The sequence below is a fragment of the Panthera leo genome, chromosome B3 (assembly GCF_018350215.1).
Source record: "Panthera leo isolate Ple1 chromosome B3, P.leo_Ple1_pat1.1, whole genome shotgun sequence".
NCBI classification, from domain to species: domain Eukaryota; kingdom Metazoa; phylum Chordata; class Mammalia; order Carnivora; family Felidae; genus Panthera; species Panthera leo.
In genome coordinates this window covers 146,362,829-146,388,412 of record NC_056684.1, presented here as the reverse complement: position 1 = coordinate 146,388,412, position 25,584 = coordinate 146,362,829, and the positions used below count along the sequence as shown (strand labels likewise).

At 43.5% G+C, this 25,584-nt stretch overlaps 1 gene segment (V, D, J or C); it reads left to right on the top strand.

Moving 5' to 3' along the window:
* Nucleotides 1–24,805: 24,805 nt before the first annotated feature.
* On the top strand, nt 24,806–25,310 carry LOC122222687. The segment is given in 2 exon segments: nt 24,806–24,858; nt 24,958–25,310. Coding segments are annotated over 2 exon segments (399 nt in total).
* The last annotated feature ends 274 nt before the right edge of the window (nt 25,311–25,584 follow it).

The window sequence follows — 25,584 nt, the reverse complement described above, 5'->3', positions numbered from 1 at the left end:
AAATGAGAACTGTGTGTTATATGTACGTGATGAATCACTAAATTCTACACCTGAAATCAATACTACACTGTAGGTTAACACACTTAAATTTAAATTAAAAATATTACAAGAAAATTAAATACATACATATATGAACTCTTGGGAGTACCTCAAAATAGCAAGCTTCTGCACAGTGAAGGAAACAATAAACAAAACTAAAAGGCAACCTATGGAATGGAAGAACATATTTATAAATGGCATATATTCAGGGTTAGGATCCAAAGTATGTAAATTTTTAAAAATTATTTTCACTTATCAGTAAAGAGTGTGTGTCCATGCATACTTTGTGTGAGAAGCAAAACTCGTGTATTGCGGTAAGATCTCACTGAAACTGAGATCCACCCTCTTCACTAAATTTTAACCGTACTGTACAATATTGTTAACTACACATGTAATGTTGTAGAGAAGACCTCTAGAAATTAGTCGTCTTGCATAACAGAAAATCACACCCCTTGATATCTAACCCTCATTGCGCCTCGCTGCCAGCCCCTGGCAACTGCCACTCCACTCTCTGTTTTATTGTTATCAAAACCCAAATTCAGCTGCCTGTTGCTGGAAAGGTCAACGTTCAAAGTTTTAGTTTTGGTAGGAAAGGAATTTGAGCCTTATGCACAAGGCCAGCCACTGGTGAGAATGCAGACTCCTGTCCAAAAGCCAACTCTGAGGTTTCTCCCTGACACAGGGGGTTTTAAAGGAGGAGAGCATATTTAATCAAACAAGGGGGTTCCATGGTTGATAACGTGTTTTGATCATGTGCAGACTCCATGGTGCAAGCTGCCAAAGTTACCTCCACTCCCTGGCATCTCCAGCTGAGGAGGGAACCACACATGCATGGGAGGAGACTGCCAGAGGCCAGGAAAGAACCCCAATAAGGGATTAGAGTGGAAAACCCCGGGGACTCACACATGGTCAGCAGTACTTTCTGTTCTCCCAAGCTGGCATAAAAAAATACTAAAATACAACCTTGTACTTCACCAATCATGACAGAATACTGGGAAATGTTTCCTCAGTAAACTCAGAGGAAGCTTCAAACCATAAACCAGAGGATCAAATGGCTTGAAAACTAATGTCTAACCAGAATGAGACATGAAAAATGACAAAGCTATTTTTTTAGTCACCTATAAAGGTAAAATTGACAATGTCCACCTCCACATCCCAAGGAAGTAGGAAGCATTGGTCTCCATAATGAGGAAAAGCAGTCATCCATAGAAAGTGACCCAGCAGTACCACAGGACATGGAATTGGTAGAGAAGTTCAGGGTGTTAAAATTTCATATCCCATATTCACTAGCTGGAGGAAAGATGGAATGTGTTGAATAGAGCCATGTCTCTGGGTCCAAGTCCTTACTATGTCCATGTGAGCAAGGGTTGAACTGGCTCACCTGCTTCTCCCACATCCACCCCAGCTGAACTGTTGTGCAGGGTCACACAATGCCACACCCTGGGACTGTTACCTAAACCCACAAGTGGATCCCAGGTGCAGGGGACTGGCCACCCGGTAGAGCCCTCTGTTCTGTCAGATGGCCTAGACCTCACTTTGCTGAGGATCCTCCACTTATCCACTCTCACTGGCAGATGTCCCTGAGCAGGGGCATGAGGGTGGCAGAGGGCCAGGTCACCTTGAGGGCATCCCTCTTGCAGTTTGCATTCTGGGCAGTGCTGGCTCCTGTCCAGGGTTCTCAAGGTCGTCCCTCATGGCTCTACATCTCCTTGAGGTGGTAATTACAAAGAAGGAGCTGCACAATGGCACGGGCATTCAGATGACTGGTTGGCTGTCCTGTAGCCTGTGTTTTGGGACAAAAGACACGTTATCCACATGTGGCCAAAGAAACCCTTTAGGTCCAGACATCTGCTGATGATCACTCAGGATGATCAGGGAGACTTGCAGATGGACTACCCCTCCATGCCTCCAGACTGTTACTACCTCGGCTACCTGGAGGAGATTCCTCTTTCCATGGTCTCCATGGACACGTGCTATCAGGGCCTTGAAGGTATCATGAAGTTGGATGACCTTGCCTAAGAAATCAGACACATCAGCGATTCCCAACATTTGAACACATTGTTTCTCAGATAGTGGCAGACACCAATGCAATGGGACCTACTTATAACCTGGGTATAAGGAGGATAGGGACCCCTGTTCAAGCAAATGTCAGTACAGTCCTCAGGATCTCTAGTAAGTTGTAGTCATCCCATCACGGAATTCTGCTCTCAGTTCCAAAACAATATATAGTGTGTTCAACCATGGGTCAAGAGGTGCCCAATTCCTAACAAGGCTAGTTAGCTTAATTGACTCATTGTTTCATGGGATTCATGTAAGTTACTATATTGGTTTCATGATAATTTATAATGAGAGAGATCCAGCTAACATGGGCAAATATGTGTTGCATCAGAGTCCGTTTTTTTCGATACTATGAGTCCAAGGGTTTTCGAATTCTTAAACCACATTCATCCTTAGTTGCGATTCGAAATGGATCCCATGAAGTTAATTTCAATCCAGTTGTATGTAGTATATGCCATCCACAAAGCCCCATCGTGATGGGTTATTTAGGCAGATATTATTTACTCTTGTCTGTCATAGCAACACATCAGATTGCAAAAAATATTGGTTTGTCGGTTGACACGGATGAATATGCTTGCCAGAAAAGGTCCAACTGCATTAGGACCCAATTCCCTTGTATACCTGAAGCTTTCAGGAAGTGTTTCTTCATTCACATGCAGCACAAAATGAGTGACAGATTAGGCAAGTGCCTCTTCAACATCTAAATGGTGCATTGAAATAAAAGCCTTACCTACAGTCATTTCGGAAACTACTTGGCTGACCCAGGCAAGCATTGTGACTGCAGCTCCTTAGAGCAGTTCTATAGCAATCTATGCTGTATGAGTGATTGTATTTTAACCCCTCGGGACATATGTAATACAGGCAGATGCTATACAAACTGCACCGATTTCGATGCTGGGACACTTGGCAGGCCAATCCAAAATATATGTGATCTTCCAGAGTCCTGCCGTGGGGTGTCCTTGTCGGGCCCTGATGACTTCCATATGCAAGATGGAACCCCGTGCACTGAAGAGGGCTGCTGCTATCATGGGAACTGCACTCACTGCATTATGCACTGTCAAGAAATCTTTGCAAAAATTCTGGAAAGGTGAAGATGTCTGCTAGACCATAAATCAAAAAAGCAGCCGACATGGACACTGCAGAAGACCCCGGGGAATTCAACACTGAACCTGTTCCCACACAGACGTGCCGTGTGGAAGGCTGCAGTGTAGGAATATCACACATCTCCTTCAGCTGCAAGAGCATGTTGGATTCCATCCGTCCAAGATCTCAGGGTTCTGGTGTTTGCGGCTGGATTCATGTCATAGCACAACCGATATTCGTCATGTGAAAACTGGTATGTCATGTGCTCCTGGAAACATGTCAGGATACCTACTGCAATGGCAGTGTGGCTCAGCTGAACTATGACTGTATCCCGGAGAAATGCAGTCACAGAGGGTCGTGCGACAATAACAGGAACTGCCATTGCCACATAAGCAGGGATCCTCCATGGTGCACTGGACGAGGCACTGGTGGGAGCACGGACAGTGGACCCCTCCAACAAGAATGCGGCCAGTGAGGCAAAGTCATGAATCCCTGTTATATCTCAGAGCGGTTTTTGGTCCCATTTAAGCCATAATAGCTGCATTCCTTGTGGTGTCGCCACAAATGTCAAATTATCAACCCCGAGAAAGTTAAGGGACTGATTGTTTCTGACGACAATCCATAATTAGCCTCCTGACTGCTGAACAACTATAGACAATCCAACTGGCACATGTGTGACAATACAGTAATGAGGCTGCAGAGCTGACATCCACATTTCGGGGGTCTGCAGGAGACACAGGGGTCCACAGGCACATCAGGCTCTGACACACATCTCTCATGGCTCACTGACCAGAACGCTGAAATAAAACTTAAAAACTGCATGCTTATGGCCTCTACGTATATATCTAAGCTTCCAAGAGCCCAAACTGAGCCCGAGATTATGTGCAGAGGACCTGAGTCAGCATCTGGGTCTGGAACTGAGGTATATGCTTCCAGAATTAAGAGACGTTCACACAAGCTCTTTCAGGGACAAATTCATGAGTTGTCTCCAAAACTGTGCTCTTGCACACTGAACATTTTCTCATTCTCCAGGTAATCTGTCTTCCCCCAGTCCCAACGTGGGTTCAGGATAATGGAGGGCTACCACCCACCCACATTGCCTGTTCCACACTGGGGTGTCTGTGGGCTGTGACGGAAGGGGACTGGCATTAGGTTCCACCTAGCACAAGCTGTGCCTCTCTGGAGACAAAATTTCCAAATGTGGGAGACTGAGACCATGAGGTTTAAAGGAGCACCCAATGAAATGAATCAGAAAGGCAGGCACAAGTGCCTATGGATGACTCTGGCATCCAGTTGGAGCCCGATGAATGTGAATCCCTGCTCTCTTTCTCTTGCCTACTTTGCAGTGAGTTTAACCTTAGATAAGGATCTGCCTAGGATTCCCACTGGTTTTCTGAGAGCCTTCTCGAATAACCACACAGATGTGAGCCTGTGAAAAGTTAGGGACTTCAGCCCCATCCATTCTCAAGTGATCAGGTACTTGCTACCCTGTTTTCTATGTCCTGATCACTGGGGCTGTGGGAAGGAGGCCTGCCCTTCCCAAGGTCCTTGTGTACGCTTGCTTCTGAGCCCTGTGAGTCATAAATCCTGTGCCTCCATTTCCTATGTTGGGGGTGCACTGAAACCCCACCTTGAGTCAGGAGGGCTCCATGCATCTCATGTATCCAAAGCCAGAGCTCAGATGCCTAGGGAGCCACCTGTCCACCCCCTGAGCAATGGCTCTTGCCTATTCCTTCAGCAGGATACAGTCTACATGTTCTTAATTTTGTACAACAACTGGGGTCCCCAACACATTTGTCCCCAGGGATGGGATTGGAGGCCTAGGTGGTGCCCTCCAACAATGTGTTAGCACTGAGAATGGCTCACTCGTTCCTCACCCCCACATCTCAGCTGCTCTGGGAAGGAGCTGGAGCTTGCCGGTGGTCTGTAGCTTTGCTTTGGGCTGATGCCAGGTGTTGCCAGAAACCCCCAACCTAAGTTACCAGTGCCATAAAAGGTCAGACTCCCTGCAGAGACCAACAATCAGGCACCATCCTGGGGTTCCAGAGGTGTGTATTTCCTACTGATCTCCAAGTGAGATATTGCTGGACACCGAAGACCATATCCCTAGATTGGTGTCGAAGAAGACGCCAGCTGCTGGGTCCACTGTGTTGCAACCAGTACCCTGGTGTTGTGTTTGCTTAGCCATGCCTACCTAGTGACAGAGGCAACTCTACCAGGAGCATCATGTCTCCCTGGGAGGAGGACACGACCGCAACCTCCCCCTACTGGCTGTATTCCTCACTGCTGCTGACAATGACTCCCTATTTGACAGGTGTTGTGGGGGACACCTCAGTGTGGGAGGCCTCAGCACACGTGTCTGGGAAGACCTAACTTCTATCCCAGGTCCTCCCTGTCAAGACCACTACACCAACATATCCACGGACCAGTGTGAAAGAGAGATATGGTGACAGGCACTACACCATCATGAAAATGCAAGGTTTCCTGGAATTCCTTGTTAATGATGTGGATGCCCTCACATGCCATCAGGCCAGTGGGAACAAACCCAGTGCCTGGCTTTCCTGGGGGGAACTACATATCAGGAGTCTGTAGGACTGCAAATTGCACCCCCCTACATCCAATTAAGACAGTATATGCACATCAATATTGTGCGCAATAGAGGACTGAGTAATTGCACCCCATAATTCAAGATTTACTGAAGGAGCGGGGACAGTAAACACACCATTTCTCCTTTCAGTCTGCCCACATGATGGGCATTAAAGCCCCCTCCTAACAGGTGGTGCTTTACAGTTGACTACTGAAATGTAAATTCCCAGCTGTCCATAAGATGGCTCACATTCCCAAGACTGTCTAGGCAGTTGAGGGTATCTAAAGGGCCACAGGGGAGACTCTGTCATGACTGAGCTAGACAGTATGTCCCATTCAGCATCGATGACCAAGGAGTCCCAGCCACAGTCTGCTCTCAACCTGTGCATCTCTACCCTGCTGCCTTGGGAATTCCTAACAGTCCAAAGAGTGCCAAGATGTTAGGCTGACAAGCACATGTAGAGCCTGTCATGAGTTCCCACTGGCCTGGGCAATTGAGGGTCACTGTCACTGGTCAATTATCATGCATTCCTGAAAGTTTGTGAGACATGGGAGGCCTGCACCCCTTCAGCAGCTATAAGGTGGGTTTTGTCACCTGACTGAGCTACTCCAGATTTTTGGTCTACTCTCATATGACTTGTGCTGTTAGGAAGCCTTACCTGGAAGTGGCTGAGCTATGCCACTTGATGCACAGGTAGTCTGAGTGCCATTGAAACATTTTGGGATCTGGACAGTGTGCCATGGGAGTTATGCTGGAGCACCTTGTGACCATCTGGCACCAGATTGCCTTGCTATGTCACCGAGAGAGAGAACATAGCACCATGACTGTCTTCATACAAAGAGAAATATTCTCTCCCAATACTTCACCTGAGCAAAGGACCATCCTGAAGCTTCCATCAAAGTTTTGGTCCCAATCAATGCAGTGGAAGGAAAGGCAGAGTGACATTGTCGTTCTGGTTGTGGATACCACACCCTTCCATTTGTCCATCCACATGGTGCATTCACCTGCTTGCATTGGCAGGAAATAACACGACTTTGGGGGCTTACTTGCTATCCTGATGTCATAACGATTGACAATCAGACTGATTATTTACTGTAGACGGGATTTGGAAAACTGGTGTAAGGGTCTGTAGCAGCTTGCGTGAATCCAGAAGAATCTTTCCCTAATTCTGATGGCAGTGTAGTCGGTTAGCAGTCCGTCATAAGGTCCTTCTCAGCGAGGTGGCACTGGGTGCTCTCTGAAGACCTGATGAGTGTCCCATATTCTGTAGAAAGGGTGGCAAGGCTAGTCAGTGGCAGAGGCCATGTTCTTATTGTCTGTGGATGATATGACCCAAGTGCACCTGTTAGTTCTTGGACATGGCTATGCATGGCATCAACTTGGTCATATAAGTTATCATAAAGTTCACTCAATCAGTAGAGAAGGGGTTAAGGATTCCTTTCTAAAATACTTTGCAAAGGGGGTCAGTCACTGCCTGATGTTTGGAGCATTCCAAATCTCATTAAGGGCCAAGGACAATGATTCTGGATGTTCCAGGCCAGTTTCCAGGCAGTTTTTCCCTGAAGGAATTTTGTGTCTAGTTTTTCATGTTCCATATCTGTTCTCCTAATCCACATATCCTCATCGTCCTCTTCTGTGATGATTAAGGATGATGTGGGGTATGAAATTCTAATTATCACCCCCAAGTCTTTGCAAGTATGTAGTTTGTCTATGTGCTGAAGTGAGTTCCTTGGTCTGGCTAAATCCATAATGGAATGGCAAATCCAGGAACCATTTCAGGCATTACATTCTTTACCACAGTCGTGGCATTGGCATGTCCAGTCAGACAGCATCAGTCCATCCACCAATCATGCAGCCATTAACCAAAGAGGAAGCCAATTTCTCAAATCCATCTGGAGAGCCCCAGTGGGTAGGGAGGGGCTAGAGGGACTCCCTGGGGCCTGCTGATATTACACAAAACTTGGAGAGATTTACAAGTAGTGCCCTGGGAAATAATTTAGTCAGAGGTTTAGTGGATGCCTGGGAAGAACCAGCTGTCTCTCTGTTTCTTAATTATCCCATCTGATGGGGCTGGTGCAAGACCAAAGGAGAGAAGAAAGGGGCCTCAGGAGGCCCACTCAACCCCAATGTACACCCCATCTGATCATTATCTGTCCACCTGTCTTTTCCCATTGTGAGGAACTTACATGATAAACAATAGTCCAAGTCAGGGAAAAAGGCAGGCTTCTAAAGTGAAGGAAAGGACAGGGGCCTCTGATCTTGGCTGTGTATTTGACAGCCTTGTGAGCTCTGTCAGTCGCTGGAGAGATAGTGACAGTCTCCTCACGGTTTGGGCTGGAGAGTGACTGTTAGCAATTTTAGCAGAAAGATCAGTTGCGTATAATAGGGCAGCAATTATAGGCCTGCTGGCAAAATGTCCTCTGTCCTCTGGTACTCATGGCGGTTAGGACCTGTGGGATTTGCAGAGGTGCCAACAGCCCTGAAGACTCCAGGGCATGTCTGGAATGGTTGTGAATAGTGGCGGTCTTTCCCTTTGCACATGTGCAAGCTTGGGAAAACCTGGGAGCGCAGTGGCTTAGACTGATTTTACAGCAGGCAGAGAGGACGCCTGGAGTACTTCTAGTAGGGAAACTGGCCTGAGTGGTTCCTATGTTTCCCCACATACAGAAGCTGTCACAAAATAGAAGTCAGGGAGGGGCACCTGGGTGGCTCAGTTGGTTAAGCTATGGACCTCAGCTCAGGTCATGATCTCGCAGTTTGTGAACTCAAGCCCCACATCGGGCTCTATACTAAAGCTCAGAGCCTGGAGCCTACTTCAGATTCTATGTCTCCCCCTCTCTCTACCCCTCCCCTGCTCACGCTCTGTGTCTCTCTGTCTCTCAATAAGAAATAAATGTTAAAGAAAAAAAAATTTTTTTTAAAAAATAGAACTCAGGGTTGACCACCAGATGTCCCGGAAACCATTCCTGTAGCTGAGGGCAATCGTGTGGAATGAAGTAGGGTCTCCCCTTTTAAATGTTTTTAATGTTTATTTATTTTTGAGAGAAAGAGTGTGAGTTGGGAGGAGCAGAGAGAGAGGGGGACACAGAATCTGAAGCAGGCTCCAGGCTCTGAGCTGACAGCACAGAGTCCGATGCAGTGCTCAAACTCACAATCCGCGAAATCATGACCTGAGCTGAACTAGGACGCCCACCAACTGAGCCACCCAGGTGCCCTGGGTCTCCCTTTTTAGAGAGGGGAGTGGGATAGCCCAATTTAAACTGTTAACATGACACAAGATGATGGAGGGGTTGGTCAGTGGCCTGCTGGTAGGTAGGTGGTGGGCCTGGAAATTACAAACTTGTCAGAGAGGAATACAGAGGTGAGTGGGGATCCTAATGTATCCAGACAGCAGCTGTGGGGGTGCAAGCATGCAGTGGGGCCTGATGGCCCAAGGTCTAATTTTCATGGGAAGAAAGTTATAGGACATATCCGAGAGGCACAGGTTGTCACAGGATACCTGCAGCCACTCCATTTCCATGGAATGAGAGGTGAAACATGTTATTGATATTCAGACAGATGAGAGTTTGCGGTGTGCACAGAGCTAATATTAACACTTTAAAGTAGGTCAATGACTCTGAAAGCCACGAAAAGAAATCTGTGGCAGCATCAGGTAGGGGTGAGGGGCTCACAGAGACAGAGCAAAGGCAGTGAAGTTAGGGGTCCTTGGGAAGCAGTAGCCAGGTTTTCTTAGAAGCTTATGCAACTGCATTTTTGTACCGGTGAGAGGGATGTGAAAAACTGACAAGACACTTTGTGGGGAGTTTTGAAGCACTGTGACATAGTCCTCGTTGGCAGTAGCTGTTTGCAACCATGGACATTAAGAAGACAGGAGGGTGTATGGCCCTGACCGGCTGGTGCTTTAGGAGGGTGGGGGAGTCTGCAAGGGCTCTCTGACTCCTTTGGTAATAGAGTGACAAGTCACAGACATACGAAACAAGATTGCAGCCTTGGGTGAAGGCACAGAATGTAAGTTGGCTTCAAGAACTTGGAGTACTATTGAGCCCAACTTAGTTGCCTTCCCCAAGCATACATGAAAAGAGAACTTGTGAATCAGAGTGCAATGGCATTGACAAGAAAGTTGAGCAGATGTTCATTCCAGGAATGCATCTTCATCACCAGGAATTGAGGCATGAGCGGCAGCCCAGTTAGGGACAAAAGATGGTGGGGGGGTATAATAGATGACAAAAGACTTTATGGTTCCTACATTGTACAAATCAGTAGCTTTGTCTTCTGAATCAAATTCTGTTCTTTCTTTACTCACAAGATCGGGGTGTTACACGGTGAGGAGGTAAAGCAAGAACATCCTGCGGTAACAGAGTCTATCACAGGGTCAGGTCCTCCCTCTGCAGCAAGACAGGGCATCTGGCTACTGATGGGTGGGGGCAGTTCCTTTCTCAGGCCCCCTGAGCACAGGCTCTGCACTGGGGGCAATCCATCCTCTTGTGCATGTGAGGCCCAGACACTAGTGGGCACATCTTTTAAGACTCATCCTCTGAGGAGCACTTTGAATGGAGGTGGGTCTCCATTAGGGAAAGGGGGAAGCTTGAGGTGTGGTCTGATGGCAGGGAAATGAGAACTCCTTATTGTCTCTCCTGCATTTTGGATATTAACTCCTTTTCAATATTTTTTATTGTAATGTCTACCCTCCCATAGACTGCCTTCTAGCTCTGCAAATATTTGCTTGCCCCTTTTCTGGTATGATGTAGTCCCCCTTGCCTGCTTTGTTCTCTGTGACTTTGCTTTTATATCAAATCAATCATTCTCAAGTGAATGTCATATTTATCTTTCATGTTTTCTTTGAAGGCATTTAGGTTCAAGTGTTCTTCTTAATCCTTCATCCATTTTAAGATTTTTTTGTGTCGACGTATATGTATGAAGCAAGATTATGGCCAAATGTTATTATTTGGCATGTATATATCAATACTATTTTTTACTTTTTACTTTGTTTTTGAGGGAGAGGGACAGATCATGAGTAGGGAGGCACAGAGATAGAGGCAGAAACAGAATCCAGGCCCTGAGCTGTCAGCAGGAGCCTGATGTGAGGCTCGAACCCACAAACCGTGAGATCATGACCTGAGTGGAAGTGGGATGCTTAACTTACCGAGCCACACAGGTGCCCCTAGTCAACACCATGTTTAAGAGACACTATCCTCCCCCCACTGTGCATTGTTGGAAATCTCGTGGAGGATTTGCTCACTGCATCTGCAAACTTCTACTTCTGGGCTCCGTAATGAGCTCCACTGGCCTAAATGTCTCATTTGATGCCAGCAGCACACTGTTGTGGTTAATGTACCTCTGCAATATCTTTAGAAAGAGAGAAGTGTGATGTCTCCAGGTTCTCTCGACGTCATGATTGTTTTGTTGCTTCCATGTGTTGTGTGCTTTCATATGAATTGTATATTTTTCAGATTCCTTAAAAAACTCATTGGCATTTTTATTGACATAACAAGATAAACATAAAAATACCATAAAAATATAAAGCAGACAGAAAATAGAGACTATCACAAATACAGAAAACAAATCAATTACATAAAAATTTGTATTTGGAAAAGTATGTAAAATTTGAAACAAATAGGTAGCCTGGGGAAATAAGGAAGACTCAAACAAATGCAATCAGAATTGAAAATGGAGACAAAACTGAAATAAAGACATGAAAAGGATCATTAAAGAAAAACTTAGGTATTTATAGGCCAACAATTAGATCACCAGGAACAAATTACACATTTTATGCCATAATGTAGGCCACCAAGACTGTATCATGGAAAAATACAAAATGAACAAAAGAAAAATTAATAAGATTTCTCTATCTAAAACCTCACCCTCCAAAAAATCTGCCTAGGAGTCCATGGCTTTATTAAAACTTCTACTAAGTATTTAAAGAGGAATTAATGCTAATATTTCTCAAACTATTACAGAACACTGATAAAAAAACAGCACTCCCAAATGAAATTTGTGAGGACAGCATTGTTTTCACACCAAAACCAAAGAAAGACACCACAAGAAGGGAAACTACAGGTCACTATCTCAAATGAACATACATGCAAAATTCCTTCACAAAATCTGAGCATACTGAATTCAACAGAACATTGAGAGGATCATACAACATAATCCAGTGGGATTCACTCCAGGGATGCAAGGATCCTTCAACATACACAGATGCATAAATGTGATGTCCTCCATTACCAGAGGGAATGACTGAATCAAAGCCATCATTAATTGATTCAAAAAAACATTAGACAAAAATCAACACATGTTCATCATTTAAAAAGAACCCAATTAAAAAGGAACTGAAGGAAATTACCTCCACATGATCATGGCCACTATGAAAAGCCCACACCTGACAGCATATTGAACGGTAAAATGCTGAAGGCTTTCCTGTCAAATCAGGAGCCAGGCAATGATGGTCACCCCTAACATAAGTATTCCCCATGATAACGTGAAGAATACATATGCCACCTCAAACTATGTCATCTTGTCACACTGCTTATTTGGGTGAAAGTCACTTGAGACAGAGTCCAAGTACACTCAGACTCTCCATCGTCCCTTGACAGCAGGATATAAATCTCCCTCCCGTGTACCAAGAGGGAAGAACCATCGTTAGCACCAGAATAAGGAACACAGGGACAAGAAGGCTATGCAAACAAACCTACTTACTTGGTGACTAACATAATACCCCAAACTTAACTCTTGCCAAATCCAATGTTTTGTTGTCTGAAAGACACAAGTGCCACCTGCTTTGTCCTTTCTCTGGGTGTCATGTCATTAGGAAGGCCATGCACTTACAAAATGAAATTTATTCTCTCCTGTAGATAGGTCTTATGTCAATTGAATCCTTACACTGGCTAAATCCCAGAAGAAAAGAAGGGAAAAGCTTTCTTCTCCTACCACTGGAAGACGTAACCAGAAAAAAATAGGGAATAAAAAAAATAAAAGACATTTAAATCAGTAAGGAGGAAGGAAAACTACTTGTTTGCAGGTGACATTGATCTTAAACATAACAAAACCCTAGAGATTCCACAAAAAATATTAGAACCAGTTTTTTTAAATGAGGAAAAGAGCAGGATGCAAAATGAACAAAGAAAATAAATAAAAATAAACCACCTGTGATTCTACACACCAGCATGAAAATACATGCAAAATAAATAACAAAATTATACAAGTGAAAATGGCAGAGAATGAAGTATTTTGGGTTAAACTTCAAAAAGTATGTTAAATACTTGTAGAGTGAAAATGTTCTATGTTGTTGAAAGACCTGTAAAAATGCACACAGGACTGCAAATACACCTGTACTCACTGAATACAATTATTCAAATTGTCACAGCACCATCTACACAAACTAAACTACAAGTGCGTCCCTAACACTGTTGTTCACTTTTAAAGAATCAAATCTAAGACTGGAGCTTGATATATATGTCAGAGCACATGCAAATGGGGTCCTCTCTGTGCTGATAAAACCAGCCCATCCCAGACTCTGCAGCTGGGAGAGGAGCCCCAGCCCCGGGAGTCCCAGGTGTTCCCATTCTCTGATCAGGACAGAACAGACACCTCACCATGGAGTTTGTGCTGGGCTGGGTTTTCCTGGTTGCTCTTTTAAAAGGTAATTCATGGTGAACGAGGGACACTGAGTCTGTGAATGGATATGAGTGAAACAGTGGATGTGTGACAGTTTCCTGACCAACATGTCTTGTGTCTGCAGGTGTCCAGGGTGACGTGAAGCTGACAGAGTCTGGACGAGACCTGGTGCAGCCTGGGGGGTCCCTGAGACTCTCCTGTGTAGCCTCTGGATTCACCTTCAGTAGATATGGAATGAGCTGGGTTCGCCAGGCTCCAGGGAAGGGGTGTAGTGGCTCACATATATTTATGATGATGGAAGTAGCACGTACTACGCAGACTCGGTAAAGGGCCGACTCCCCATCTCCAGAGACAACTCCAAGAACACGCTGTATCTGCAAATGAACAACCTGCAGGCCGAGGACAAGGCCACATATTACTGTGCAAGACACAGGGTGAGGGGACCTCGCTGGGAGCCCAGACACAAACCTCCCTGCAGGAGGTGATCAGCACCACCAGGGGGCGCACACTATGCACAATTCTGCTTTGTGTTGCCAGGAGCAGGTGAAGATGGAGGTTACAGGAAGGTTTCCTCTCAGGGTCTGGGGCTTCCTGTCCACAAAGCAGTTTCTCCAGGGAGCCTCTCTGGACACAGGATTCTGTGTTTACCTATTACCTGTGTGAATTAGATCATTGTTTTCATAGGAAAACTACCCTAACATGCACAAAGACACAGTTGTTTGCATTCCTTACTCCTGTCCCTCAACATGAGTGAATTACAGATTTCCTGAGGCACAACAGCTGCACCTTTACATGAGTCCCAGATGCACTCCCTGTGCAGCCAGGACCACAAGCTCCCACAGCTCCCCATTATCTTCACCCAGCCCTTGTCCCAATCAAACAACGTGACACTTCCTTCATGACACTTTGCTACTCAGGACTTTAAATGAGCTACAGCTTTATTCGATTCCTCTAAACAAGAGATAAATCATCTGCATGTATTAGTCAGGATTCCCTCGAGCAACAGAACCCAAGGCACATTGGTTTCCATGACAAAATATGTGGAGAAGTCCCATGATCTACTGTCACAAGTTGGGGAGCCAGGAAAACCTGTGGTATAATTCTCGCCTGATTCTGAACTAGTGTGTAGTCTCAGAACCTGCAGAGCCTATGATGTAACTCTAAGAACAAGGGCAGGAGGAGACCAATTCCAATTGTTCCAGTTCAAACAAGCACATGGGAAGTAAAAATGAGGGAAATCTTCCTCCCTCTGCATTGGATTCTACTCAGAACTATGATGGAATGGGTGATGCCCAGGCAGAAAGAAACCATGGATGGAAATGCCAATCTCTTCTGGAAACTCATCACAGACATACACAGAAACAGTCATGAATCTGGACACCCATGACGCAGTCAAGATGACACATAAACGTAATCATGACAAGTCAGCCTGCTGTAAATGTCCAGTTCAAAAACTGAAGATTTAGAACTCCATGCCATCACTGGGGTGGACCCTGGTGGGCATAGCAGTGCTCCTGTGGAGAAGGAGCCCCGAGGCCCATAGGGACGGCTGCGGTTTGAGGATCCCCTGGGTCATATCGGGTGAGACAGTTACCTTCTTCGAGTGCATTTGGGAGACAGGGCATTGCCCCTCATGGGGCAGGAGAGCTGACAGGCACCATTGCACTGCCCTGGTCATTACCATAGGAGCCTCTGCTGAGAGAAGCTAACTGAATGCTGCCTTCTTGTTCTTCCTCACCATTAACTCCAAGCTCCTAGTGTTCATGCAACTGCCCTTCTGGGATAACCAGCTCCAACCACATCACAGCAAGACACTGTCCCAGAGGATCAGTGGGGTCCCTGTCACATTGAGTTCAACAATTTGGTGTACTCAAACCCAGCTAGAGCTCCTGAGATAAAACATAAGAGCCCTGAGCTGCCAGGTGTGCCAATGGATTGGACAAAGGCAGGGTGAAGGCCGGGTTCTGAAGGAAGCCTGGGACCCATGAGTACAGATTGTTCTCTCTATGTGAGGGCTTCCTGAACAGGGGTGGCTGGAAACTCCAACTGCAGGGACTAGAGAAGGAGTTGATGCCAATATTTCCTCCCACCAATTATCATGGACAGAATTCAGTGAGCAGCACAACACCCCCCAGTAGATACTGAGCCACTGACACCAAGACATACCCACCTTTCCTTCCTCAGGTGCTTCCTTACTAGGGAAAGAGTGCCTACAACCCAGACCACCATTGCACCCCTCCCTCCAAAGACCACCATATACCCCCACAGGCACCAAGTCTACTGACCATAGAGTGAGGCATAGCTTCACCTCTAGGGGAAATAGGAATTAGCCTCTTTTAATAAGGAGACCAAACTCACCTAGTTAAAACTCACAACACTATGGACAAAGTTGAAAAACTCTCCCCTGGAGGCAAGGAGATCTCTGCAGAGGACTGACCTCAGGGACAGAGCAGCCAATACAAGACAGCACAGTGCACACAGCACATGCAAGAAATGCTTCCAGAATGTCAGGTTGTCAACAGTATGTAAACATTTCTCAAAAAAGACACTACTCTAGAAGCAGAAAACATAACAGGATTTTACTAAAACACTTAAGAAAGCGGAGAGGGGCACCTGGGTGGCTCAGTCGGTTAAGCGGCCGACTTCGGCTCAGGTCATGATCTCGCGGTCCGTGAGTTTGAGCCCCGCGTCGGGCTCTGTGCTAACAGCTCAGAGCCTGGAGCCTGTTTCAGATTCTTTTTCCCTCTCTCTGACCCTCCCCCATTCATGCTCTGTCTCTCTCTGTCTCAAAAATAAAAAATAAAATGTTAAAAAAAGCGGAGACATGGACATACAGAGTGATGGAGGAATTCATTCAAAAGAAAAAGCCATAAAAGGACATTGCCAGGGATATAATTAAAACACATATAAATAATAAGCCTCAAACAGAATTTAATACCTATCATAAGGAAACTGAACTTTTAAAAACTATCATAAGGATACTAGCTATGCTTGAGAAAGCCTAGAAGACATGAGAATACCCTGACTACAGATGGAAAAGACCTAAAACCCAGTCAGGCTGAAACTTTTAAAATGCTGTAACCGAGACGTGAACCTGATTGGATATAATGAACTCAAGGCAGAAAGAAGCAGATGAATGAGTAAGTGACATGGAAGATAAAATTTTGTGAGAAATGAAGCAGGAAAGAAGAGGAAAATTAAAATATTGCATCACAAACGTATACTTAGGGAATCAGCAACTCCATAAAGTGTAATAAAATTATTTTCAAAGGAGTCCCAGAAGAAGAAGAGAGGGAGAAAAAAAGGGGAGAAGTTTTGTCTGAGTGCATTAGAGTGGAAAATTTCCACTAAATGGTGAAGGAAACAGACGTCCACATCTATGAGTCACAGAGAACTCCCATTAAAATTTAAAAAAAAAAGCAGGCCAACTCTGAGACATAACATAGTAAAATTCACAAAATACACAGATTAAAAAAACCTATAAGCATGAAGACAAAAGAGTTTGCTAACGAATACAGGAAGATAAAAAAAGATTATGGCAGAAGTGTCCACAGAAACCTGCAGGAAAGAAGGGAGTGGCATAATATCCTCAAATGTTCAATTGAAAATCAGGCAGTCAATGGGGGAGGAGACAAGATGGCGGAACAACATGGAAGATTTTTGTGTGTCTCGCGTCCATGAAATACAGCCAGACCAACACTAAACCATCCTACACACCTAGAAAACTGATTGAGGATTAACACAACAATCTGCACAACCTGAACCACAGAATTCAACAAGTACGTGGCGTGGAGAGGGGACCTTGGGGAGCACGAAGCTGCAGGAAGGGAGGTGCTTTTGCAGGCGGAGAGAGGACGGAGACTGGGGAGTGGGGGAGAATAAAGGAAAAGCACCCCTCCCCAAAAGCAGCTGGAGAGAAAGTGGAAAATTGGAAACAGCCACAGGGACTCAACTAAAAAGGGAGAAAGGAGAAAGGAGAGTATGTAAATTCCACTAAGACTGTAAACAAGGGGAGTGCAAAGGCTGCAACTCCACAGCTCGATACCTGGAGGTGCTCTGGTGGGAAGGGAGAATCCCAGGAACAGAGTGGGGTCCGGGATGTTCTCAGGCCACACCGGGAGAGGCAGTTGCACTGCTGGAAGGACATTTGGAGGAGACTGCCAAAGCCCTCTGGTCCCAGCAGACCCCGGAAAACGGCCACATTCGCTGGTGCTGGAACAAGGTCGTTTAGGGTGAAGCCTGGTGCCAGACGTGTGTTGTGATTTTCCATAATCCATGAAACGCTGCTGCTACACTCTCTTGCGAACTTTTTCTGGGGCGGGCTGGCACCTGGCCAAAGTCTCGGGGCACTGACAACAACAGGGTCCAGCAAGCGTTCCTAGGTGCTGCTGATATTCGGCCATTGCTCATTCGGACATTGCTTGGTGAGACCCTCCCACAGAGGGGCAGAACAGGTCAAAGCTGCGGTCCTTTGGACGTAAGGGACCGGGGAAAACAGCCGCGTCTGTGACAAAACTTGGGAGAGAGGTGCGGCCTGGGGCCTGGTCACGGAGAGTGAAGGAGCAGGGAGTGGACAAGGGCTGAAGACAGAGGATGGGTGCCCGATTGCTGATCCAGGAGAAGAGACTGGATACCTGAGTGGCGCCATTTTCACTTCTCCCGCGCATGTGCATTCGCACCTACAAGCACCGCAACAATCCACCCCAGGAGCCTAAAAGCGCCATCTAGTGGACAGCAGAGCCATTACACTGAACCCCGCCCAACTGGGCCAACAGGGCTCTTCAGGAACACAAGTCTCACTGCCACTTACTTTATGGACTATAAAGAGCTACATAGACTGACATCTAGGGGATAACGAAGTAATTTCAGTCCTACTTCAATCTGTTAGCCGATTCATCTAGTCAATTTTCTTTCTTTTTTTCTTTCTCTCTTTTACACTTCTTTTCTTTTTCTTGAATGCAGAAACAGAAAAAATTATTTTTATTATCAATTATTATTAAAAATATTTTCTTTAATTTTTATTACTATATTTTTTACATTTCTGAATTTTTTTTCAAATTCTATTTTACTTCCATCATTTTATTTTACTCTACGTCAGTGTATTCTCGTTTTCAAATTTCCAAACAATTTCCTTTTTATTTTTTCTTTCTTTTTCTTTTTTTCTCTTCTTCGTTTCTGTAGTTTTTCTGGAATGCAGAATGAGAAAAACTTCATTTTACTTTCAATTTTTATTAAAAATATTTTTCTTTAATTTTTTTACTATATTGATTGCTTTTATGTAAATTTTTTCAAATTCTATTTTACTTCCATCATTTTATTTTAGTCTACTATGGTGTATTCACTTTTTGAATTTTCAAATGATTTCCTTTTTTTACTTTTTTTATCTTTTTTCTCTTTTTTGATTCCTCTCTTTTTTCTAGAATACAGAAAAAGAAAAAAATCACATTTATTTTTAATTTTTATTAAAAATATTTTTCTTTATTTTTTCTACTATATTCTTTACTTTTCTTTATATTTTTTCAAACTCTATTTTACTCCCATCATCTCATTTCAGTCTACTTCAGTGTATTCATTTTTTCAAATTCTCAAATTATTTCCTTTTTTTTCTCCCCCTCCCATTTTTTTCTCTGTCAAACCAATTTCAACACCCAGAACAAAACACACCTAGGATCTAGCATATTCCATTCAATTTGTGTGTGTGTGTTTAATTTTTAATTTTAATATTTTTGTAATTTTATCTTTTTATTTCACTTTTGCGACCTCATTAATTCCTTTTCTCCCTTCAAAATGACAAAACGAAGGAATTCACCCCAAAAGAAAGACCACAAAGAAACGACAGCCAGGGATTTAACCAACACAGATATAAGCAAGATTTCTGAACCAGAATTTAGAATCACAATAATAAGAATACTAGCTGCAGTCAAAAATAGATTAGAATCTCTTTCTGCAGAGATAAAAGAAGTAAAAAATAGCCAGAATGAAATTTAAAATGCTATAACTGAGCTGCAATCACAGATGGATGCAGCGGTGGCACAGATGGATGAGGCAGAACAGAGAATCAGCTTGATAGAGGACAACCTTATAGAGAATAATGAAGCAGAAAAAAAGAGGGAGATTAAGGCAAAAGAGCAAGATTTAAGAATTACAGAAATCAGTGACTCATTAAAAAGGAACAACATGAGAATCATAGGGGTCCCAGAAGTGGAAGAGAGAAATAGGGGTGGAAGGGTTATGTGAGCAAATCATAGCGGAAATCTTTTCTAACCTGGGCAAAGACACAGACATCAAAATCCAGGAAACACGGAGGACTCCAATTAGATTCAACCAAAACCGACCATCAACAAGGCACATCATAGTCAAATTGACAAAGTACTCAGGCAAGGAGAGAATCATAAAACCAACAGGGAAACAAAGTCCATAACTTACAAGGGAAGACAGATCAGGTTTAGCAGACCTATCCACAGAAACTTGGCAGGCCACAAAGGAGTGGCGGGATGTATTCAGTGTGCTAAATCAGAAAAATATGCAGCCAAGAATTCTGTATCCAGCAAGGATGTCATTCAAAATAGAAGGCACATGAAAAGATTCCCATACAAACAAAAATTAAATGAGTTTGTGACCACTAAACCAGCCCTGCAAGAAATTTTAAGGGAGACTCTCTGAGGGGAGAAAAGATGAAAATATATCTGTATAAATAAATAAATACCAAAATCAACAAAGATTAGAAAGACCAAAGAACACCACCATAAACTCCAACTCTACAAGCATCATAATAGCAATAAACTCATATCTTTCAGTACTCACTCTAAACGTCAATGGACTCAATGCCCCAATCAAAAGACATAGGGTAACAGAATGGAGAAGAAAACAAGATCCATCTATATGCTTTTTACAAGAGACCCACTTTAGACCTAAAGACGCCTCCAGATTGAAAATAAGGGGATGGAGAACCATCTATCATGCTAATGTTCAACAAAAGAAAGCCGGAGTAGCCATATTGATATCAGACAATCTAGACTTTAAAATAAAGACTGCATCAAGAGATGCAGAATGGCATTATATCATTCATAATCAAAGGGTCTATCCACCAAGAAGACCTAACGATTGTAACCATTTATGCGCCAATTGTGAGAGCACCCAAATATAGAAATCAATTAATCACAAACATAAAGAAACTCATCGATAAGAATACCATAATAGTAGGAGACTTCAACACCTCACTCACAATAATGAACACATCACCTGATCAAAAAATCAACAAGAAAACAATGGCTTTCAATGACACACTGGACCAGAAGGACTTAACAAATATATTCAGAACATTTCATCCTAAAGCAACAGAATATGCATTCTCTCCAGTGCACATGGAGCTTTCTCCAGAATAGACCATATACTGGGACACAAATCAGCCCTAAGTAAGTACAAAAAGATCGAGATCATACCATGCATATTTTCAGACCACAATGCCATGAACTCAAAATCAACCACAGGAAAAAAATTTGGAAAGGTAACAAATAATTAGAGACTGAAGAACCTACTAAAGAATGAATGGGCTAACCAAGCAGTTAAAGAAGAAATTAAAAAGTATATGGAAGTCAATGAAAATGATAACACCACAACGATAACCTCTAGGATGCAGCAAAGGCGGTCATAAGAGGAAAGTATATAGCAATCCAGGCCTTCCTAAAGAAGGAAGAAAGATCTCAGATACACAACCTAACCTTATGACTAAAGAGCTGGAAAAAAAACAGCAAATAAAACCCAAAACCAGCAGAAGGCAGGAAATACTAAAGATTAGAGCAGAAATTAGTGCTATTGAAACCAAAACACAGTAGAACAGATCAATGAAACTAAAAGCTGGTGCTTTGAAAGAATTAACAAAATTGATAAACCACTATTCAGTTTGATCAAAAAGAAAAAGGAAAGGACCCAAATGAATAAAATCAAGAATGACAGAGGAGAGATCACAACCAACACAACAGAAATAAAAACAGTAATAAGAGAAAGTTATGAGCAATTATATGCCAATAAAATGGGCAATCTGGAAGAAATGGACAAATTCCAAGAAACATATACACTACCAAAACTGAAACAGGAAGAAATAGAAAATTTGAACAGACCCCTAACCAGTAAGGAAATCGAATTAGTAATCAAAAATCTGCCAAAAGACAACAGTCCAGGACCAGATGGCTTTCCAGGGGAATTCTACCAAACATTTAAGGAAGAGTTAACACCTATTCTCTTGAAGGTGTTCCAAAAAATAGAAATGGAAGGAAAACTTCCCAGCTCTTTCTATGAAGCCAGCATTACCTTGATTCCAAAAACAGAGACAACACTTAAAAAGACAACTATACACCAATTTCCCTGATGAACATGGATGCAAAAATCCTCAACAAGATATTATCCAACCGGAAACAATAATACATTAAAAAATTATTCACCACGACCAAGTGGGATTTATACCTGAGATGCAGGGCTGGCTCAATATCTGTAAAACAATTAACGTGATTCATAACATTGATAAAAGGACAGGAACCATATGATCCTCTCCATAGATGCAGAGAAAGCATTTGACAAAATACAACATCCTTTCTTGATAAAAACCCTCAAGAAAGTAGGGATAGAAGGACCATACCTCGAGATCATAAAAGCCATCTATGAATGACCCAATGCTAATATCATCCTCAATGGGGAAAAACTAAGAGCTTTCTCCCTAAGGTCAGGAACAAGACAGGGATGTCCACTCTCGCCACTTTTATTCAACATAGTATTGGAAGTCATAGCCTCTGCAATCAGAAAACACAAATAAATAAAAGGCATCCAAATCAGCCAGGAGGCGGTCAAACTTTCACTCTTCACAGATGTCATGATACTCTATATGGAAAACCCAAAAGACCCCACCAAAAAACTGCTAGAATTGATTCATGAATTCAGCAAAGTGGCAGGATACACAATCAACACAGAGAAATCGGTTGCATTCCTATACACCAACAATGAAGCAACAGAAAGAGAAATCAAGGAATCTATCCCATTTACAGTAGCACAAAAACCATAAAATACCCAGGAATAAATCTAACCAAAGAGGTGAAAAATCTTTACACTGAAAACTATAGAAAGCTTATAAAAGAAATTGAAGAAGACAAAATATGGAAAAAGATTCCATGCTCCTGAATAGGAAGAACAAATATTGTTAAAATGCCAATAGTACCAAAATCAATCTACATATTCAATGCAATCCCGATCAAAGTGACACCAGCATTTTTCACAGAGCTAGAAAAAATAATCCTAAAATTTGTATGGAACAGAAAAGACCCCGAATAGCCAAGGCGATCTTGAAAAACAAAACCAAAGCAGGAGGCATCACAATCCCACACTTCAAGCTGTACTTCAAAGCTGTAATCATCAAGACAGTATGGTAATGGCACAAGAACAGACACTCAGGGGCATCTGAGTGGATCAGTCTGTTAAGCATCCGACTTTGACTCAGGTCACGATCTGGCAGTTCGTGAGTTAAGTCCCACATCAGGCTGTGTGCTGACAGCTCAGAGCCTGAAGCCTGCTTGGAATTCTGTGTCTTCCTCTCTCTCTGACACTCCCCCGCTCATGCTCTGTCTCTGTCTCTGAAAAGTAATAAATAAATGCCAAAAACAATAAAAAAAAAAAACAAGAACAGACACTCAGATCAATGGAACAGAATACGAAATCCAGAAATGGACCCGCAAATGTATGGCCAACTAATCTTTCGCAAAGCAGGAAAGACTATCCAATGGAATAAAGACAGTGTCTTCAGCAGGTGGTGCTGGGAAAACTGGACAGCGACAGGCAGAAGAATGAACCAGGACCACTTTCTTACACCATACACAAAAATAAAATTCAAAATGGATGAAAGACCTCAATGTAAGTCAGGAAGCCATCAAAATCCTCGAGCAGAAAGCAGGCAAAAACATCTTTGATCTTGGCCACACCAACTTCCTACTCAACACGTCCCCAGAGGCAAGGGAAACAAAAGCAAAAATGAACTACTGGGACCTCATCAAAATCAAAAGTTTCTGCACAGTGAAAGCAACAATCAGCAAAACTAAAATTCAACTGACAGAATGGGAGAAGATACTTGCAAATGACATCTCAGATAAAGAGTTAGTATCCAAAATCTATAAAGAATTTATCAAACTCAACACCCAAAACACAATCCAGTGAAGAAACGGGAAAAAGACATGAATAGACACTTCTCCAAAGAAGACATCCAGATGGCCAACCGACACATGAAAAAATGCTCCACATCACTCATCATCATGGAAATGCCAATCAAAACCCTAATGAGATACCACCTGACACCTGTCAGAATGGCTACCTTAACAACTCAGTCAACAACAGACGTTGGCGAGGATGCAGAGAGAGGATCTCTTTTGCATTTTTGGGGGCAATGCAAGTTGGTGCAGCCACTCTGGAAAACTGTATGGAGATTCCTCACAAAACTAAAAATAGAACTCCCCTATGAACCAGCAATTGCACTACTAGGCATTTATCCACGGCACACAGGTGTTCTGTTTCAAAGGGACACATGCACCCCCATGTTTATCGCAGCACTATCAACAATAGCCAAAGTATGGAAAGAGCCAAATGTCCATCGATGGATGAATGGATAAAGAAGAAGGGGTAAATATATACAGTGGAGTATTACTTGGCAATCAAAAAGAGTGAAATCTTGCCATTTGCAACTATGTGGATGGAACTGGAGGGTATTATGCGAAGTGAAATGAGTCAGTCAGAGAAAGACAAAACTCATATGACTTCACTCATATGAGGACTTTAAGAGACAAAACAGATGAACATAAGGGAAGGGAAACCAAAATAACATGAAAACATGGAGGGGACAGAGCATAAGAGACTCATAAATATGGAGAACAAACAGAGGGCTACTGGAGGGGTTGTGGGAGGGGGGATGGGCTAAACTGGTAAGGGGCACTAAGGAATCTACTCCTGAAATCATTGTTGCACTATATAATAACTAATTTCGATGTTAATTTTTAAAACTAAAAATAAATACTAATTAATAATAAAAAAATTAAAATATTTTAAGAGAAAATATTGCGTGATCATGCTGTTGAGGTAAATGTTTCTTAAAGATTATGCGAAGCCTCCATTAATAAAGGTAAAAATCCAAAACTGAAAAAAAAAAGAATTCTTCATATTGTCACACCGCCATCCACACAAACTAATGTAGAAGTGCATCCCTAACCCTGTCATTCACTTTTACACAATCAAACCTAAGTCTGGAGCTTGATATATATGTCAGAGGACATGCAAATGGGGCCCTTTCTGTGCTGATAAAACCAACCCAGCCCGACCGTGCAGCTGGGAGACGAGCCCCAGCCCCGGGAGTCCCAGGTGTTCCCATTCTGTGATCAGCACAGAACACACACACCTCACCATGGAGTTTGTGCTGGGCTGGGTGTTCCTGGTTGCTCTTTTAAAAGGTAATTCATGGTGAACGAGGGACACTGAGTCTGTGAATGGATATGAGTGAAACAGTGGATGTGTGACAGTTTCCTGACCAACATGTCTTGTGTCTGCAGGTGTCCAGTGTGACGTGCAGTTGGTGGAGTCTGGGGGAGACCTGGTGAAGCCTGGGGGGTCCCTGAGACTCACCTGTGTGGCCTCTGGATTCACCTTCAGTAGCTATGCAATGAGCTGGGTTCGCCAGGCTCCAGGGAAGGGGCTGCAGTGGGTCGCATATATTAAATATGATGGAAGTAGCACATACTACGCAGACTCCGTGAAGGGCCGATTCACCATCTCCAGAGACAACGCCAAGAACACGCTGTATCTGCAGATGAACAACCTCAAGACCGACGACACGGCCACATATTACTGTGCGAAAGACACAGTGAGGGGACATCACTGGGAGCCCAGACACAAACCTCCCTGAAGGAGGGGATCAGCACCACCAGGGGGCGCACACTATGCACAATTCTCCTTTGTGTTCCCAGGCGCAGGTGCAGATGGAGGTTACAGGCAGGTTTCCTGTCAGGGTCTGGGGCTTCCTCTCCACACAGCAGTTTCCCCAGGGAGCCTCCCTGGTTATATGATTCTGTGTTTACCTATTAACTCTCTGAATTAGCAACTGGGTTGTCATAGGGAAACTAGACAAACATGCACAAAGACACAGTTGTTTGCACTTGCTTACTCTGGTCCCTCAACAT